Source organism: Perognathus longimembris, chromosome 15 (genome assembly GCF_023159225.1).
Source record: "Perognathus longimembris pacificus isolate PPM17 chromosome 15, ASM2315922v1, whole genome shotgun sequence".
Classification (NCBI taxonomy): Eukaryota; Metazoa; Chordata; class Mammalia; order Rodentia; family Heteromyidae; genus Perognathus; species Perognathus longimembris.
In genome coordinates this window covers 35,616,944-35,634,994 of record NC_063175.1, presented here as the reverse complement: position 1 = coordinate 35,634,994, position 18,051 = coordinate 35,616,944, and the positions used below count along the sequence as shown (strand labels likewise).

Sequence of the window (18,051 nt, the reverse complement as noted above, 5' to 3'; positions counted from 1 at the left end):
ACACCATGTATAATGGTAAGTAAATTTTAAAATAAAACTTTATGTATGTTAGGCAAAAATAACTGAAAGAAATATGGCTGGGAATGTGGAAAAAACAACTTTCCAAGCCGAGAAATCAGTCCAAGTTCTTTTATATGCTGTCCTAAGTAAGGATTTGAAGAAAAAGGTGTGGCTTTAATCGTAGCTATTTGGAAGGCAGAGCTCAGAAGGATCAAGGTTTGAGGCTAGCAAGAAAAAAATTATCTAGAAAGCATAAAAATAGGAGAACTGAGGTCTACTTAAATTGCTCAAAAAGCAAGACCCTATCTTAAACGTAACTGAAGCAAAAAGGTCTGGAGGTGTAGCTAAAAAAAAAAGACATATAAGGCTGGGAATATGGCCTAGCGGTAGCATTCTTGGTTCATATACATGATGCCCTGGCTTCAATTCCTCAGCATGACATATATAGAAAAAGCCAGAAGTGATGCTGTGGCTTCAAGTGGTGGAGTGCTAGCCTTGAGCACAAAGAAGCCAGGGACAGTGCTCAGGTGCTGAGTTCAGGCCCCGGGACTGGCAAAAAACAAAAAGCAAACAAACAAACAAAAGACATATAAACTATGAATTTCACCATAAAGCTTCTCCATAATTCCTGTAATTTGTACATAAATCTGAAATAGGTTGCTAATTTATCGTAATAACATGTATATATTATGAGGCATATATATATATATGCATATATATACACAAAGTATTTTAAAAACAAATTCTCAAAATTCTCAAAGGCTACATTTAGGTAATCATATCCAAGAAAACCAAGTTCAGGTATGAAGTATCATTCAGGATGCTTTCTCCTTTGTACCTTGGAAGTCTTCATGAAAACACCAATTGGTTCTAATGAAGATTTTCTTGCTACATCAAATGTCATGATGGACTAATTCATTTTCTCCAGTACTAAAAAATTAAAAACAAACATATGGATAATAGTTTACTTCACAGATCATGAATAACAAGAAACAATAGTCTATACTTTCACAAAGACTCATAGTAATATAAAAATAAATTATTCTAAATGTACATAGAAAACATTATATACACAATTCTGGAGAAGATATTTGGAGAAGTGGTTTGCCTTCTATAAGTTCAAGGTGATCCACTTATATGGGATGAAAAAAAAAATCATCCAGGCCTAGGAAAGCAAATATTAGAATGAATTCTGTAGCAATGAGATTGATACTATAAGGTGTGTTTTGTTCTTACAGCTACATTATTAGAGGCTCTGAAAAACCATGAAAAATAAGCTTGGTGCCTGTGGATTACACCTGCCATCCTAGCTAGGATTAGATCTGAGGATCTTGGTTCAGAGTCAGCCTTGGCAAGAAAGTCCATGAGACTCTTAATCCCCAATTTACCACCAAAAAACCAGAAGTGGTGCTGTGCCTCAAGTGGTAGGGTAGAGTACTAGCCTTGAGCAAAATAAAAGTCAGGGACAGCACCCTGAGTTCAAGCTCCATGACTGAAAATAAAGAAAGAAAAATTCCAAGATCTTGACTGATTTTTATCTGATACAACAGCAAATAGAAATTCTGAAAAACTGATGGAAACACTTATTTTTTATGCTAATAACACAAATGTAATTTTCAATTTCAAAACCAAAGTAAGTGAATTAATTCAAGGCACTAGCAAAAAAATAAACTTTAAAGAAATGGTTCTTAGCAGGTATAGAAATGGTTTTTAGCACTCATAAAAAAAATCATACATTTTGTGCTGGGAATGTGGCTTAGTGGTAGAGTGCTTGCCTAGGATGCATGAAGCGCTGAGTTTAATTCCTTAGTACCATATAAACAGAAAAGTTCAAAAGTAGCTCAAGTGGTAGAGTGCTAGTCTTGAGCAGAAGCTCAGGGACAGTGCGTAGGCCCTGAGTTCAAGCACCAGGACTGGAAAACAACAATAATAACAAAACCCACACATATTTGTTTGTGGCATATACTAGATGGTAGGATCAGGCTTAGGATGTGTAGGACATAGCAAAAATGGCTTCAAACAAAACACCAAGAATGAAATCAGTGTGCACACAAAGAAGTGGCACACAGACACAAACATATAAACATGTACACAGAAAAATACACCCTCAAAACAGAGAACCAAACCAGTTTTCAGACACTATAAGATATTATGCTAACACTAAAAACACTGAGAACCAAATCAGTATACAGAGATTGTAACACACATATTGTCACATGCTAAACACTCAGAATGAAATCAATATACATAAAGAATGTAACACACACACCAATGTGAGTAATCATCATTATCATCATCACTGCCAGAGCTAGAAGGAAGGTTCTTTTCAAAAGCTATTAGATTAAGTAAAGTTTGAAAGTTCTGGCCGGGTAGAGTGCTTGCCTAGCATACACTAAGCCCTGGGTTTGATTCCTCATTACCACATACACAAGAAAAGCTGGAAGTGGTGCTGTGGGTCAAGTTGTACAGTGCTAGCCTTGAGCAAAAAGAGCTCAAGGTCTGTGCCCATGCCCTTAGTTCAGGCCCCAGGACTGCCTCTGCCTCGACCCCCCACCCCACCCCATCCTACTCCCCTGCAAGAAAAGTTGAAAGTTCAGGTTAAGGATCCAGATTACATGTCAGAAGTCTAAGTATCCTGGAACTATTTGAGTTTTTGTATGTGAGCAAAATGTTGCTATTGAACAGATGGTCTTAAATGCATTCTTAATACTTTTTAAGGGTCTCTATGGAGAAAAAGATTAATAGTTAATTCTGTATAGCTATAGCAGTCAGTTCCAAAATAATCAATTCCATTTTTCTTAACACATACATACAACAACAATATATGAAAGAGCTTAACGTACATAGGAGAGTAAGAAAAAAACAATTAGTATAAGTGACTTTGAAGGAGTAAATAGAGTAGACAAGGACAAACCACACCAAGAATTACATTCCAGGACTTGAAAACTATCCTTAGAGAATATAAATTACATTTTGGTGTGGATGATAAGTAAACTGCAGGCATGTTAGCTGAAAACCACTAAGCATTCTGGTGACTGCTGCTTTGCAATAATTAACTAACTGGAAGACCTGGAAACATCTGTCAGATAGTGTCAATAACAGTGCTGAATAAGGGCACAAGATGGCTCATGTGGGTCAATGAAGCTGGAGACGACTAGCTTTGGCCAATGCACAAAGTAAATGTTATCTCATGATATTTATCTCAAATTGGCTGTTCCCAGTGACTCCTTTATATATCATAGTAGCTTGGATATTTAAATAGGACAGACGATTTTGTTTTTCTTTTGATGGTCAGATGAAAGATTAAAGCGAAGAAAAGATAAAATGATAACTTAAAAATTGTAAGTAAATTAAAAAATATACTATAATAAAATGTAAAAATGTTTATTAAAGTTTAGATAAAATTAAAACCAATAACATTATTTATTAACTGGTATTTATTTTCATACCCCCAGGTTTGGGTTTGAGTCTGGGCTTTGCCACCCAGGAATCTCTATTTTTCATCTGCAAATGAGGCCAGGTAATAAGCCTATTTCACAGGTGTGAGAACTAAATAAGCTGACACAGAGAACCCACTTGAGGAAGTTCCTGTCATGTTTAAATGCCTCTCAGTTTGGGCTTGCTTCTTTTACTACTGCTTCTCAGCTCTTACTGTTGTTCCTCTGAAGACAATGCAAATCAATTAGAAGAAGATATGGGATACAGATGATACAAAATAGCTTTGTATGAGATGATGGTGATGTTATTCAGTTAAGTAACTGGAAAGGAAATGAACTGGCTATTTAGAAAATTACTAAGTTAAAAAATGGCTTCGGATAAGAATTTTTATTTGGCTACAGACTTCAATAATTTTGTTTTGTTCCATGAAATATGTTACAATGCTACTTTTTATTCCCAATGGTACAGATGAGGCCATATTAAGGAAATTGAGAAATGACAGTAAATGCTCTTCTTTTTCAGCCATTTTGTAACCAAGAGGCAGGATAGAAAACGCTCAGTTGTTATTATTTACAGACACAGGATAAGGAGAACTGAATACAAGGAAAACTGGATATTAGATATACTGACTGACATAAACTTTATGGCTTAGAACATGAGTATTTGAGAACACGCAAGCTAACTAGCCTCAACCTGTGAGAAGTATGACTTAGGAATAGGTATTTAGCAGAATTAGATTTCACTGCTCAATTTACAGACACAGAAAAGTTTCAGAAGAATAAACAGAGATGATGAGACAAAAAATAGGTCACCAGAGGCAGAAAATATTAAGGGAATAAAGTCACATGGCAATAACAAGCACACTGAAAGATCTGAGCTTATGCTTAATATACAAATGCCAGTAATGCGCTAAACATGAAATAGTTCTATTTTAAATGTACACACTGACATATCTATAACACCGCTGTAAAAGAAATACCAAACTGGCAGTTGTGGCTCTTGTGTATAATCCTAGCTACTCAGGAGGCTGAAATCTGAAGATGGAGGTTCAAAGCCAGCCCATGAGACTTGTATCTCCAATTAAACACCAGATAAATGGAAGCGGTGCTGTTGCACAAAGTAGTAGATGCACAAGCCTTAACCAGAAGAGCTCAGGGACAACGCCCAGGCCCTGATTTCAACCTCTGTAGCCAACCCCCTCCACCCCCAACAAAAAGGAAATTCTACTTCATATTTGCAGCAGGAAAATATATATATATAATATATATATATATATATTTGGTGCAGTACTAGGGTTTAAACTCATGGTTTGAATGTTGTTCTTGAGGGTTTTTTGTTCTTGTTTTTTTGGTCAGTCCTTGGCCTGAACTCTGGACCTAGGCACTGTCCCTGAGCTCTTCAGCTCAAGGCTAGCGCTCTACCACTTTGAGCTACAGTGCCACTTCTCGTTTTCTGGTGGTTAATTGGAGATAAGAGTCTCATGGACTTTCCTGCCCGGGCTAGCTTTGAATGATCACCTTCAGGTCTTAGCCTCCTGAGTGGTGTGAGCCACCGGCATCTGGCTCATCCTTGAGATTTTTTTACTGGAGGCTAGCACTCTACCACTTAAAATAAGAATCTCACAGAGTTGCTTGCCTAGGCTAGCTTAACTGCAGTTCTTGGATATGAGCTCTGAGTAGCTAGGATTATACGAATGGGACACCAACACCCAACTAGGAAATAATAAACATTTTTAAAAAGGGGTGTATGGTTACTTTCATTATTAAGAGCAATTATGTTTGTGAGAAGACAGATTCAAGTTAGGAAAATAAAGTATATTTTATTTTCTACCTATTTATAACCAGAACACAAAATACTATAACTCTAGCCATAAGTACTTCAAATATATATATATTTATTTATTTTTTATTTTATTTTTTGCCAGTCCTGGGGCGTGGACGCAGGGCCTGAGCACTGTCCCTGGCTTCTATTTTTTGCTCAAGGCTAACACTCTGCCACTTCAGCCAGAGAGCCACTCTGGCCTTTTCTATATATGTGGTGCTGAGGAATCGAACGCAGGGCTTCATGTATACAAGGTAAGCACTCTTACCACCCACTAGACCATATTCCCAGCCCCTCAAGTATATTTTTTAAATAAACAAGATAAAAAGTTTCGTACTTGTTAATTTTTCCTTTCCATGGTTGGTATTAATATATAGCCATCTTTAAACAGAATTAGTTTCTACAACCAAAAACCAAATAAACGTCACATTTATGGGGTAAATTATTCTATAAAGAAAGCGTACCTACTTGTTATTGCTATTCTATTTGCTATATTGAAAATACTTGCTATATTACAAACAAAAATGTTCTGAGATATGAAATAAGAACTTTCAAATAAGCAGTACAGTGCATTTCTTGACTGACAAAAGTGTTCTAAATTTACACATCAATCTAGTGTAAATGTGTCTGCAAACAGCTCTCACATTTATTAATCGGAAAGAGCCTCTTCAAGGGATATTCTGGCAAAATAAGCACCATTGCTTTCTTTTTCATTATTTTTGTTTTGATTTGAAATCACACACACACACACACACACACACACACACACACAATAAAACTGCATATCTATTAAGCACAAGGTATATGTACTTTCTTAAAAATATGGACCACATAACAACCCTCCAACACCCAGTCCCCATCGATCACTGCTTTTCCTTCTTGCACACTCCAGACACTAAAATAGAACTCTTGCTAAATAGTTAGCAATTATATGTTTCACAAGTATTTCTAGTTCTAATGCAGATTCAATTAACATTATAAATTAGGACAAATGACAACTATACTCCCATTCTCTAGATGTACTATCAATCAGTGATGACAGACAGACATGAAAAAAGCAGAAACAGAGGAAACACTGCATGTGAGAGAGTACTGCTGAGGAAGGAAGTCTCACAAACCTAAGTGACAAGCTCTACCTCTCTCGACTTTTGCCATGCAGACAAGACTAGAAAGAAAGCCTTTGAAAGACTATTTCTGCAGAGAGGGATATTCTCCTGATGTAATTTCAAAGACAATGTCCCAAATAAAAGTACTTTTCAGAAGAAAATCTGTTGCCAGGCAGCTAATTTGCAGTGTTTATTTAATCTCTACCCTTTGTACAGAATTCCACGATGAAAGAAAATATATTTTTGTATAATAGTTACATCTGGTGATTTTTATTTTAATTCAGAATATAGTTCCTCTTAAGCTAAATAAAATCTTGCTAAAATGTATCCACCTACCCTCATCTTTGGATCAAAGTCTATGATGATTATTTAGCATGCAGTTAAAAAGTTCATTATACTGTTATAACAAATGCCATGGGTTATTTTAAAAATAGTACAGACCATGCCTACAGTTTAAAAAAATCACTTTTTCTCTCATCCTTCTTTTGATTTTTTTGTAATTTTTTTGGGAGGGTACTAGAATTTGAATTTAGGGTTTCATGATTGCTAGACTTGAGCACTATGCCTCTGGCCCTTTTTTCATCCATCTTTACTACAAAGAACTAAGAAAAATCATGCTTTTCATTCTTAAATTCATCGAGTAAAATAGTATCATGTGAAAATTAAAAATAGAAAACGGAAACAACAACAAAAGAAAATTAAAAACAATTTCAAAACAAGATTACTAAAATAAAATAGTTCATTTAACAGAAGTTGAAAGCTCAAACTCTGAAGTGAAGCATAACATGTGTGTATCAGTTCAATCTCCAAACATGGCACATTGGATTGCTTTCCCCAATTCCTTTCCTTTCTGTATAGGAAACCATCTCCTCCCATTGAGAGGTAGAGGGTATTTTTCCACTGAATCAGCACTGTGTTTGTTACTTATGCAGAGCAGAAGCAGGTGAAAGAAGTGAGGAACAGCCATGTGGGGGTGCATTAAATTGCCCAACTTGTGTCTGAAGCTCTGTTGAGTCTTCTAGACAAGTTTAACAACCAGTTGAAGGACTAAACCCACAGCAAACAAAAGAACTGCACAGGTGGGCGCTTGATAAATTCCAGACTGAAAACTTGTAAGAAATAAAAAAAATACATATCATTGAAAGGGAAGAAGAAAGAAAGAAGAGAGAGAAAAAAGGAGGGAGAGAGGGAGGGAGAGGAAAGGAAGGAGAGAGAGAAAGAGAGAGAGAGAGAGAGAGAGAGAGGAGCAGCCTAGTGTTTGTTAACCACTTTCATTATGACATTCATAAATTAAATGTACATTATATCTGAAGATTACTATTATAGGCTAGCATGGAAACGTTTAACCTCAACTATGTACAGTTATTACTAAAATTAAGGGGTGGCAGGTCTTCGTGGTGTGGGGATAAATGCTTTCCTCAGATCCTACACTCCTTTCCTATCACTGCTGCTGATATGATATCTAAAAGCCTCTGTTAAACCCAAAATCATTTTCAAGAAGGATTTAAAAGCAATACTGACTACAAGGAGCAAAAATACCTACGAAGGCACTCTAAAATGTAATCATTGCTAAGAAAACTGGATGTTTTGTTGTTGATAATTACATGGAACATGTTCATTTCAGCTAGTAGGTAAGTGTCACTAGGCTTGACGTAAAAACTGAAAAGATGACAGTTAGAGAGAGGAGGCTGAGAAACACATGGCTCTCAGAAAACTTACCTGGGCAAACTTGTGAATTTGTTCCACCACGGCAGCAAACAGAGCATGGACACTTTCATCAATCAGACTCTGCATGTAATGTACTGCCTCTTCATCAGACAGGTCAAGACGGAATTTATCCTGAACCTGGAAGGTAACAGTCTGATAAATCTTCTACAGATGAAAAGAAAATTTTAAAAAGTATTTTTAAATGTATCATGAGTTAATTATACGCCAATAATGACTTACAACCAATAAAAGGAGTTCTGAGTGCCATTGTTTTGAGTATGGAGATTTACTGCTTTCAAAAACAGACAAACTGGGAGAGAGTGAGGGAAAGGGTGACAATGCCCCAAAAAAGGGCTATAAACTTATAACTCTCTTTCATACTGTCCATCTTTCAAAGACAGACATCCTTTGTTTTACTTGGTTTTTAGTTACTCCCTAGTACTTCAAAGAGTACTGTTTATTTTTCACTTTAACATTGTTATCTGGACCGATAACTCATTCTTTAAAATATAAGTACTCTAATCTTTAGTACACTTAGTGATACTCCAGAATATCAAAAGAAACAATTTAATATCCATAGTAATAAGAAAAGACTTCTAATAGTTGGAAGACTTACATGCTTGCAGCTACTATTAAAAACTACCTAAGTTTGTTGTTTTGGTCTTTAAAATAGAAGCTCACTACTAAGTCCAAGCTAGCTTGAATTTGCTTCGTAGCCCAAGCTGACACCACTCGTCTGCCTCAGCCTCCTGAGTGCCGGAATTAAAGGAATGGCTCAACACCTGGCTGTTACTGTGGTTACTGTTAGAGACAATGAAAATCTAGTTCAAGAATTTCAAACTTAACATCATCACTAGAAGCTTATGTAAAGTAGTATTAAGAGTATGAAAAGGGCTGGATATATGGCCTAGTGGCAAGTGTGCTTGTATCTTATGCATGAAGCCCTGGGTTCGATTCCTCAGCACCACATATATAGAAAAGGCCAGAAGTGGCACTATGACTCAAGTGGCAGAGTGCTAGCCTTGAGCAAAAAGAAGCCAGGGTCAGTGCTCAGGCCCTGAGTTCAAGCTCCAGGACTAGCCAAAAAAAAAAAAAAAAAAAAGAAAATTAAAAAGAGTATGAAAAAATGAGGACTAAAAATTACATGGAAGACCACATTGTTATTTTTTTTTGAAGTGCTAGAGTTTTCTGAATATTAATCTCAATAAGGATTCTCTATCAATAGTACCAAGGACTGAATTGTACACTGAAATACACGGATGCATTACTTCTGTATTACCTAATAAAAGAAAGGTTTACTCCAGCAAACCTTACTTTGTATTTATCCTAAAGTATCTTTTTCAGTTACGTGGCTTAGTGGTGGAGTGCTTGCCTAGCATGCCTGAAGCCCTGAATTTGATTCCTCAGCACCACATAAACAGAAAAGGCCACAAGTGGTGCTGTGGCTCAAGAAGCCATGGACAGGGCTCAGGCCTTGAATCCAAGCCTCAGGACAGAGACAATGCTCAGGCACTGAGTCCAAGCCTCAGGACTAGCAAAAAAAAAAAAAAAAAAAAGCAATCCATGTTCCTAGTCAAAAACTAAAGGGCAAAAGAACCTCTCAAATTGTTCTGGAGAATAATTATTTACTCCTTTGTATTTTATCAGGCTTGTTTCTAAGTCACAAACCTATTTTTGTCTCAGTTTTCCATCTAAAATCCAGTGACAATTTAATGACTGGAGAGATGTATTAGAATGGCTTCATGGAAAAAAAAAACGTAGATACACATTTCTCATAAGGAGATGTAATAGGCGAAAGCTGCAGGCGCTAAAACAAGCTCTTATCATTCAAGTGAAATGATGTTAGAACAGCTGTAAGTAATGATAAACACCCGATTTCAGCATGGAACAGAAAGTCTTTTGAGTATTTTAAATCCTATTTTCAGATAACATTCTTACACTTAATGTTTTTTAAATAAAGACAACACTTGCTCATTATGGCCAGACACTTCACATCTGAAAGATTTACTGAAAACATGTCCTTTCAGCAGAATGTTTAAAAGAAAACCAGAAGCATTTCAAAAAGGTGTCCACTTCCACCAGTGGACAGCTGTGGTGCTTACCTTTCAGCAAGCAAAGAAGAACATTCTTCAAGTATACTAGGTCTCAGCCAGTGAATTATAGGTTACTGAGAGTCTACAGAAAGCTCATATTTGCTACCAAATACAGAAGCAAACTACCTGATGTCTGTACTTTCAAAGCGCATCTGTCATAAAAACTGTACTTCCAGTTAACTTCATTAACCTAAATTTCAATGCATTTGAAAAACTAAAATGTGTAAGATATCACAAGAAATGTACCCACTGCCCTATTATGTAACTGTACCCCTTTAAAAAAAAACTAGAATGTCAACATCTTCCTATTTTTCAAATAGATAAATTTAAGCTGAGTGTGGTGGTGCACGTCTGTAGTCCTAGTGCTGAGAAAGCTGAGGCAGGAGGCTCATAAGCTTGAAGCCAGCCTGGGCTAGATTGCAAAAACATGTCTCAAAGGGGTAAGGGAAAGAATACATAGACATTTAATGACTAAACAAAAACAAGTAATTATATTTCCTTAAATTTAAAAACTTAACATATAGGATTCTAACTGTTCCCTGAATTTAAAATGCTATTCTGAAGGACAACCATCCTTTAGAATAAAGAGCTCTGGGTATTAAATCTGCTTTTCTGACAAATCTGTGGATATTGGTTCTGTTTGTTTCAGAATTTACATTCCTAGCAATTAAGACAATCCCATAAACCAGGTGGTTTGGGGGAGCCATATAATTACATGAGAAGTATATAAACATGTATAAGAATAAGACATCTCATTCTGTTACTCTCCTCTGTGATCAGCTCAGGCAGGTTCTCAGAGAAGGCGGGGGTATTAATACAAGTTCAGAAAGGATCTCACCTTGCATGTACTTTATAGAGCAATAGCAGCCATGCACCAAATGTTGTAAACTTGATTTCCAAACATCAATTTATTGGATATGAAATTGTTAAATGTGAATGAGTGGAATAACCCAGATTAGCATCATTGTGGCACCATACTCCAGTGTCATTTTTTCACACACTCACAGCCATGAACACACACATACAATTATATTCTAAGTAGCATGGACATAAACTGTTAGTAGCATTTCAACAAAGACTATTCTTGTAAGCAACTCTTAGTTATACAGAGCAATGCCTCGAACCATGAAACATCTAAACTACACTGTCTTTCATAAGAGGCAGTGATTTCACTTATCTCCAATTCCTATTCTTTGACAGTATGAATACAACACTTAAAAAGAGTAATTTAACACTCATTATCGCAGGAAGACCTTAATTCAGAATTTTTGGCATCTCTGAAATGGCAACTTTCATTAAAGAAAAAACTTTCCCCATTAAATTCTTCTTACTAAAAAAATAAACTCAGTGTTGGTATTTTCAATATAACATGTGAAATTATGCCATTTTCTTTTGTCTTCCCATGATTTTATCCCTGATGTCACTGTAACTGATTTTGATACCATGGGCATTGTATATACATTTATTAAAACTAGCTAGGGAAGGGAAGGGGAACACCAAAATGGAGGGACAAAGAGTAAAAGGCAAACCAATGCAACACCAATACTTACAGGACAATATGCTGCACACCAACTGTACAACTTGGAGGAGGGAATTGGAGAGGTGGGAAGTGGGAGAAAAATGAGGGAGGGAGGTAACAAGTTTGATAAGAAATGTGCTCACTGCCGTGTGTAAGAAACTATAGACCCTCTGTAATCACTTTGACAATAAAATTTGTTAATGAAAAATGAGAAAATAAAAAAAATAAACTCAGAAGAACTGATTTCCTGCACCAATTTTTAAATAAATCACCAAACAGTTACAAAAAAACGAACATACTTGATTCAATTGGGGGGAAAGGTAAAGTTTTTAAACTAAGTTTTCTAGCAGAGTAAATTTGTTACTAGAGCTTCACTGGAATAAAAACACCCTTTATGTTAATAAAAACTATAATTAAATGAGTTAATTCTGAAAATGATGAAAATAATCCCTAAGTCAACAATTCCTTAAAAAAAATCAGTGCTGAAAATTAAAATCAGTGCTAAAAATTAAATAAATTAAAATTAAATACAACTATTGTAAAGGAATTTAAAAAAATGTTCACTGCCAAAATTCCATTAGAGTATTATTGTTTTTATAGATTGTAGATGTACTAAACTTCAAGGCACCAAAGGTAATACAATTTTATAGATTACTTGAAATAGATCTTTACCTAATTTGCAGCTGTTAGTTATATATAATTCTTTGTTTTAAAGTTTAGTAACAAATCAATTAAGTAATTTAGTAAGAATATCCATTTTATTCTTTAACACAAAATAGTATTACCTTTAAATTACTCTAAATGAACTTGTTGTTAGGGTTTCAGGCTTCTTTGTAATTACTGAACTGAAGGAATGTGAATGAAAAAACACTGACTGTTAAGTGGTCATGTTTATATGTTTATCCATTACGGTAGTTCTTCTTTGTAGAGTTTTTTCTCTCTGAGCCAGAGGCATCCAGATACAAAAGCTGGAAGATTTATAGTCCTTAAGACTGTCTTCAACTGTCTTCTTTCAATTCACTCTCCCTAATAGCAAAATTAATGACTTGATGGGGAAAACATTTTTTATCAAATGTCTTAAGTTCCTTTCACAGACTAGTGCATACTATATAAACTTTGTGTACCAGACCTATATAAAGTATGCCCTTTGAATTTTCTCAGAATGAGTTCATGCTTTCTCTGTAAATCTTATCTGGACTCCACATCTAAATCTCCAACATCACTGCAACTCACAATTCCATACTCTCCTCTTAAATTTTCATGAGTCACACTGACCACCATCTAATAAGCTGAGTACCTCTGACTTCCATATTTGTTTCTCTTACTAGAAGTTAAGTCCCCTGAGTGCAGGGAAATTCTATTTTTATAATGCAAACACTAAGACAACACTTGTTATATAGTAACTTGCTCAAAAAGTACTGTTTCAAGCCTGTATCTAGCCACTTAAAGTTGTGACCCAAGAAAGGAGATTCAAATACATGCAGCCCAGGCAAATAAATTGAACAGATACTTATTTCCAATTTATCAGCATTAAACTAGAAGTATAGGTGTGGCTTGAGCAAAAAAGCCAAGCAAGAATGCAAGGCCCTCCTTTAGTTCAAGCTCAAGTACTAGCATATATGCTCACCCACATACATACACAAAACCAAAATACTGTTAAATGAATGAATATAAAAATATTCATTAAAAAGTTATGTTCTTTTGAAGAACAATTACCCTTAGGATAAAACAATGTGTATGACTTCATTTTATGCCTGTCTGGAGCACTATCACATTATCATTAACTAAGAGAATAGGATTTAAATGGGGAGAAACTTAATGTGTTAAAGCAGTGAGTAGTAGACAATTTTATATTTTTATGACGTAAATATACCACATAAATATATGTTAATAAGAACTAGAAATATTAAATGTAAAAAATAAGTATGGTGTCTATTTTTAGAAATGACACTATGATTTACTTATTAGACTACCTGAAGACCTTTGTTCTAAATAATTAGCTCTAAAGAATTAAAGCAATTTTTTTTTAGGGAGATTCTTGTAGAAATAAGCATTGTATGGCATATTAACTATACAACTATCAGAAACTCAGCTGATGTTTGTGAAAGATTTTATTAAAAATAAATTTCACCCTTTAGGAAAGAAAACAATTTCTCATCCTTCACAAGTTTCATAGCTATGACTTCAACAACAAAAAAACATATTATCAATAGAAAAGTATACAAATTACATATGTTATCTATAACATACCTTTGTCACACAAGGAACCTTCAGAAAATGAAGACCCAAAGAAATGGAAAAATGTACATATTTTATCCTAAGTCTGATGAAGAAATAGTTTATGCTGCAATTGGTTATATCACATTCTTGATTAGACATTAGAAAGCAGAGATTTTTAATAAAAATACTCTTTTGAGGAAAAACATGGTAAACTGTTTCATAACAGAAGCTAGAATGAACAGTACTAGTCTCTAAAAAATGAGTAATAAACATGTTTTTGCCCTTTCTTCATAAAATGAATTGCTTTGCATTTTAAATACACTGCCATAAAGATAGCTGGTAACAAAAGGGAGCTATCAACACTTCCTTAAACAAGAAAAAAACCAAGTGAGAATAACAACATAGTTTAACTGGCTAAAGAAACTGACTGACTTGGTTTGACAGTGCTGATAGAATTTTCATAAACGACTTCTGAACATCTCTAGGCAGAAGAATAAATGGATGACAGAGATAAAATAAATGGACTTAAAATAAACAGCAAAATAGAACCTGAATATAGCAGATGCAAACAAAATGTAACATTTGAAAACTCATGCTGTCATTGATTATAGCTAAGGAAGCTTTCATAAACCAATTACATTTCATGATGGATGAACTTCAGTCAATAAAACATAAATAAAATTGCAAAAATAAATAGGACATGCCAAAAAGTAGTCTATTTCCAATTTTACAAAGAGAATGGTGCTGGTTTGATAAAAGTATACATGTAAAAAGCCAATGTTCCATTTGTCAGAAATAAAAAAGGAAGCCTAAAAAAAGCATAAATTTTCTTAAATGATTAAATAATAAAATATTAACACTGAAATTCTCACTGCTTGCTCAGCATGTATAAAATCAGAGAAAGAAATTGGTCTCCTTCTTGTTCTGTCACAGGAGTATCTAAATCTGTTACCATAGAAAATAGGGCTTTTTGTTACTACTTCTTGGTGATCTCTGTCTGCTTATCAGTGAGTAAAGGTTAAAAAGCTTCACTATCGTTCTTTAAATTTAAATATTGAATATTTAACAGTATACCACCTTTGAGTAAATGACTGCTTTACATATCCTTTCCTCTTCAGTGACTAAGAGAATCAGAAATAAGATCAACTTAGATAAGCATTATGTTCTGAGTCTGGATGCCAACAATGGAGCATTTTATTTGAAATATTAAAGGTAGAGTTAAGCTTTTAAGGACAAAGGTCAGGGTTTGTCACAGGAAGCCATCTCTCCAGATATGGAGACCTCTTCCGGTGCTTCTGGGTATAAACAAAGAACACACAACAGAAATGGTTAACAAGGACCTATGAAGTTGCTACATTCTGGAATGTGGAAAAGTTATACAAAAGGCCTCTTAGTTTATTACCTAATGGTCTCTGGGCTAGGACAAAAAGAGAAAACCTTATTAAAATACCAGTTTTTTAAATATTTACATATATAAGAAAAGTACACTGATATCTCAGAATGTACAAAATTACCTTTTTCACAGTTTTATCAGGTTCAAGAGCAATATCTGGAATGTTTGCATCAACCATCAATGAAAACAAGTTCAAAATCAGATTTGAATACCTAAAAGAGTAGCAAAAAAATAGCAACAAGTTAGCAATCTACATTTCTTTCTCAGTTCAAGGACACACTTGTAAACATGGTAGTTGGAAATTTTAAATAATTACTATTAATCCAAAGGAAAATACAATATGACATAATTCATCAGCTGTCTGAAGGGAAAAAATCTTATTAGGAGGTCTTAATCATTATTTGGTCTCACACTTAAAAAAGACATTTATAGTAACCATTTAATGATTTTTTCATATTTTTAAAAGTAGATGTAAAGAAACTCACATTCTCTCTAATTATCATTCTATAGAATTAATTGTGAGATGATAACAAGTATCTGGTTTCTTAAAATTACTAAATGTGATAAGGTTAAAGGAATGAAAGAAATAATATGCTATGAGTTGCTCATGAATATGTGATAAGTAATTATGCTACAGGAACCACAGTGATAGGTCTGGATATAAACAATCCTAAATGAAAGAAAGATGGCTAGCACTCTACTACATACATCACAACTGGTCATGATATCTTTAGAATATGCTTGCTTACAACAAGAATCAACAGAGTATGTTCACTAATCATTAAACTCTTCCTTTCTCTTAAGGAGAAAACATGCTGTTTTTCCACATGCTCATTTCCAGAGGTAGAATCTTACGGGGAACAAGGTTAAAATCTACTCTGTACCTACTTTACTCCGAGCTCCAGAATACTCTCCAATGCTTTTAACTGAACCCTTCTTATCAATTTTGTGGCAAAAGTAAATTCATACTGGATGTGAGTCAAAGGAACTTTGGTTTTCAGTAATCAAAGTTTCGGCTGGACTCAAAAAAAGTAGCAACACAAATATCTTGTACTTTCTTTTCCAGGGGAAACAGGTCAGAATTTTGGTAATATAAACCTTTATTCCAGGTACCTATCTATCTACAATAAAAATCTGCAAGCCATTATTCAAAAACGTTTTAAAGCTTGAGCTCAAGTGGATAATGGAACTTGGATGCAAAAATGACTAGCCATATATGACTTTCAAATGACCTGTTTTACTATTACTTCTGCAACTAATATTGCCAATGAAAACCAAGTGAGATTATAATAAAGACTTCACCTTGATGTAGTCACATAATCAAAAAGTTTCTAGGGGGGCTGGGGATATAGCCTAGTGGCAAGAGTGCCTGCCTCGGATACATGAGGCCCTAGGTTCGATTCCCCAGCACCACATACACAGAAAAAAACGGCCAGGGGCTGGGGATATAGCCTAGTGGCAAGAGTGCCTGCCTCGGATACATGAGGCCCTAGGTTTGGTTCCCCAGCACCACATATACAGAAAACGGCCAGAAGCGGTGCTGTGGCTCAAGTGGCAGAGTGCTAGCCTTGAGCGGGAAGAAGCCAGGGACAGTGCTCAGGCCCTGAGTCCAAGGCCCAGGACTGGCCAAAAAAAAAAAAAAAAAAAGTTTCTAGGGCAGGGGATATGGCCTAGTGGTAAAGTGCTCGCCTTGTATACATGAAGCCCTGGGTTCGATTCCTCAGTACCACATATATAGAAAAATCCGAAAGTGGCACTGTGGCTCAAGTGGTAGAGTACTAGCCTTGAGCAAAAAGAAGCCAGGGACAATGTCCAGGCCCTGAGTTCAAGCTCCAGGACTGGGGGGAAAAAAAAGCAATAAAAATAAAAATATAAACAAATAGTTTCTAACCCATCTAGACTCTTAAAATGATAGCTTCACACTTCAAGCTCACTTTAAGTTTTCTTGTGGGGAAAAAAGTACCCCCCATCTGCCTATTTCTACTCAATTTTATCAATTCAGCCAAAAAATATTTGCAGTCCTGTACTCATCATACGCCTTGACACTAGGGACATAATTGTAAACAGAACAACAGCATTCCCTAGCTTCCTGAAAGTTCTGCCATGGAAGAGGATGAGAATATACACAATAAACTAATAAAGATCATTCAGTGTCTACTGGACCAATAAAAATATTTTTTCAAGGAATAAGCAAAAATAAAATCAGGGAAACGAGTAGGAAAAGAAGTAATATTTTTAGGGCTATATGGTTTTATTCCAAATTCACAGAGAAGCAACTGAGTTTAAACAATCAAAGGATATGCTTATACACATTTTTTTAAAGCTTGCACCTTTCACATGTAAATAAATGTGGAACAATTAGCTTTGTAGAATAGGTGCCTAGATACTGCAGCATTCTTTCCATTCTTAGACACCAGCTATTCTGTCACTTTCTTGTTGACTCCATCAGTATATTTGTACACTAAAAGGGTGTGATAAAGTATTCCTCAACTTGATTGTTTGTGTTGCTGTAAGTTGTATTCACGAAACTTTCACAATGTTTCTGCATTGGAACCTTGCAATAAGCCTACGTGGAAACTACGCAGCTTAGGTTTAAGGTTGAGGAAGTTGAGCTATGATTAAATTCTTTGCCTAAGCCCTCATACCTTGTGAGTGGCCTTGAATATTGGAATGCAATTGTTTTGCTCTAAATCTAGTTCTTGCTCTTTGTAGTTAGGTATATATCAGCAAATATTCATTTATTCAACAAATGGT

General features: G+C 35.2%; 1 protein-coding gene across 1 annotated transcript in view; it reads right to left on the bottom strand.

The window, feature by feature from the left end:
- Window positions 1-510: 510 nt before the first annotated feature.
- Window positions 511-18,051, bottom strand: part of Pik3c3 (phosphatidylinositol 3-kinase catalytic subunit type 3) — a 100,185-nt gene continuing 82,644 nt past the window's right edge. The window contains exons 23-25 of the mRNA XM_048363129.1: window positions 15,419-15,509; window positions 8,085-8,210; window positions 511-930 (exon numbers count right to left, since the gene is read on the bottom strand). Of these exons, the coding sequence (XP_048219086.1) occupies window positions 916-930; window positions 8,085-8,210; window positions 15,419-15,509 (232 nt within the window). The 3' untranslated portion in view covers window positions 511-915. The remainder of the gene's footprint in view (window positions 931-8,084; window positions 8,211-15,418; window positions 15,510-18,051) is intronic.